The sequence below is a fragment of the Nicotiana attenuata genome, chromosome 7 (assembly GCF_001879085.1).
Source record: "Nicotiana attenuata strain UT chromosome 7, NIATTr2, whole genome shotgun sequence".
Classification (NCBI taxonomy): Eukaryota; Viridiplantae; Streptophyta; class Magnoliopsida; order Solanales; family Solanaceae; genus Nicotiana; species Nicotiana attenuata.
The window spans coordinates 66,721,137-66,723,646 of NC_031995.1; the positions used below are offsets into that span (position 1 = coordinate 66,721,137).

At 38.4% G+C, this 2,510-nt stretch overlaps 1 protein-coding gene across 1 annotated transcript in view; it reads left to right on the plus strand.

Annotated features, from left to right (window-relative positions):
* Positions 1–2,237, plus strand: part of LOC109229246 (26S protease regulatory subunit 6B homolog) — a 17,124-nt gene extending 14,887 nt beyond the window's left edge. Inside the window, exons 3-6 of the mRNA XM_019394622.1 lie at positions 806–964; positions 1,059–1,211; positions 1,414–1,497; positions 1,740–2,237. Of these exons, the coding sequence (XP_019250167.1) occupies positions 806–964; positions 1,059–1,211; positions 1,414–1,497; positions 1,740–1,874 (531 nt within the window). The 3' untranslated portion in view covers positions 1,875–2,237. The remainder of the gene's footprint in view (positions 1–805; positions 965–1,058; positions 1,212–1,413; positions 1,498–1,739) is intronic.

Genomic DNA, 2,510 nt, shown 5'->3' on the forward strand with positions numbered 1-2,510 from the left:
TCTCTCTCTCTCTCTCTTCGAAAATCCAATACAGATGTCCTCGGTTGATGAATTGACCTCTTTTTGATTTCCTAAAACACAAGCAGATCAGAACAATACACCTAATAGTAAAATTAATTGAGACAAAATAATATCAATACTTGGGCAACATGTGAGTCCAAATAAAAACTTATAATAGGGATTTTTCCATGTATTGAAGGAACATTCACTCTCCTTTGAGAGCAGATACTACATACATGACACCTGATAGCTGGAGCATATGTATTCCAGTCTGTGACGTAGTCGATTTACTCTCTAATCTTTGCTACTCTATTTTCCACTATACTTTAATCGCTTATGGGTTTTCCCATCTCTTTCATTGTCTTTTATATTTTTGACTTACATTATAGTTTTCGTGTGCCAAGGATGATAAATCCTGAAAGATGTTTGCCTTGTGCCTTTTAAATCACTGCTATAAAGTAACATGGATTGTCCAGCAATACCTCCAACCTTAAGGAATACAACGTTTGGGACATCAGGTTCTTTGGTTTCAATTATCTTTCACTAGCAGACATCATTTATGAGAACCATTTTTCGAAATACGGAAGTTATTGTAGACAGATCTGCTTGCAATCAGGTAGCAGAGTCCATTTATCTCAAAATGCAGTTTTGCGTTGCATTTTGTATGTTCCGTTGCAGCATGTTCACCTTGATACAACTTTTTTGTTCCTGAATGAAGATTGGTGAAATGGGATCGCTTCAAGCCACCATTGGCTTTAATTTTATACTAGTTTTGATCATTTCTCTTAATCTTTGACTGTTGTAGGGCCCACGAATGGTTCGTGATGTCTTTCGCCTTGCCAAAGAAAATGCGCCAGCAATCATATTCATTGATGAGGTAGATGCAATTGCTACTGCTAGGTTTGATGCTCAGACTGGAGCTGATAGAGAGGTCCAGCGTATCCTTATGGAGTTGCTAAATCAGGTATGCTTCTTTATTTAGATCTAAAGTAGTTCTGGCTGTATAGATGTAAATACTTTGAATATTTATGGAATTTCTTTCTGGTTTTCGTCTGCAGATGGATGGTTTTGACCAAACTGTTAATGTGAAAGTTATTATGGCTACTAATAGAGCTGATACGTTGGACCCTGCACTTCTGCGTCCTGGAAGGCTTGATCGTAAGATTGAATTTCCTTTGCCTGATAGGCGTCAGAAAAGGCTTGTTTTTCAGGTGAGTTTTGGTTGTTAGATGATCTTCTACTCATGTTTGTCTTCTTTCCTCTCCCTCATTCCTTGGGAAAAAAGAAGTGAAGAGGAAGGGTGAGTGTAGGCAGTTTAGATAGATGAACTTGTAAACTGTGCATCTCCTGCAGAAGTATTTCCGCTTTTTCATACTAAATCAAGCACAATTTAAAATTGATTATTTTGGGCAGGTCTGCACTGCTAAGATGAACTTAGGTGATGAGGTCGACTTGGAGGACTATGTTTCTCGCCCTGACAAAATTAGTGCTGCTGAGGTTAGTCTTTCAACTCTCTATCTGCTTTGGTTTGGTAAATAGGGTCCTTTGCTACTTATCTAGAATGTCAAGAACAGTGGTCAGTGCTCATGGTTCTATAGTTTGGTGGCAACTGTTTTTGTCCTTTCTTCCCTTGTATTGCATAAATACTGTGGTTAGTAATGATAGAAATGCAAGTAACCATTATCAATAAGTCAATTTGTGGCAATGCATATATGTGATGCATGTTGCAATATCTGCAGATTGCTGCAATATGTCAAGAAGCGGGTATGCATGCTGTGCGCAAGAATCGATATGTCATTCTTCCCAAGGACTTCGAAAAGGGGTACAGGACGAACGTGAAAAAGCCTGATACTGATTTTGAGTTCTACAAGTGATCTGTGAAAGTGGCCAAGCAAATCTTTCAGAAAACTTTTATGCATGTCCATGAGGTTTTTAATCATCTGGTTGGTTGGTTGGTTCTATGTCCAAAAGTTGTTTTTTATCCTTCTATTATAATCAATCATTTGTTATTTCAGAAATAGTTTATAGGCAACCTATGGTTTGGCTTAGGTGCAGAATTCTTATATCTTGATTCACCTTTCGTCAGGCCTCAACTTATTCTCATGGTGCGGAATGGTTGGGTCTTCCTACTTGTGGATTGCTGTAATATGTTCAACTTGTTTTACGTTGCAATGATTCCATTGCTATTTTTTAATGGTCATATGCAACATGCATCAGATGAGAGGTAATTTCTCTTAGAGATGTGTGATGATCTGTCGTCTTTAAAGGAAACCTACGAGAAATGTGTCGTGGCTACCATGGAATGCTTTTCTTTTTTTTCCTTCTGAAAAGGGAAAGAAATAAACATGTTTTTCATAAGGTACAAACAAAAATGCTCTCAGGCACTCTTTTCGAGACTCGCCTCTCTCCTTCCCTCTAGGAGGGAGAATCTCTCCTCCGGTTTTCTTCCATCAGAGGTACCTCTCTCTTCTCTTTCTTCCCCTCCCTCTGTTCTCTCTTTTCAAGGTTTC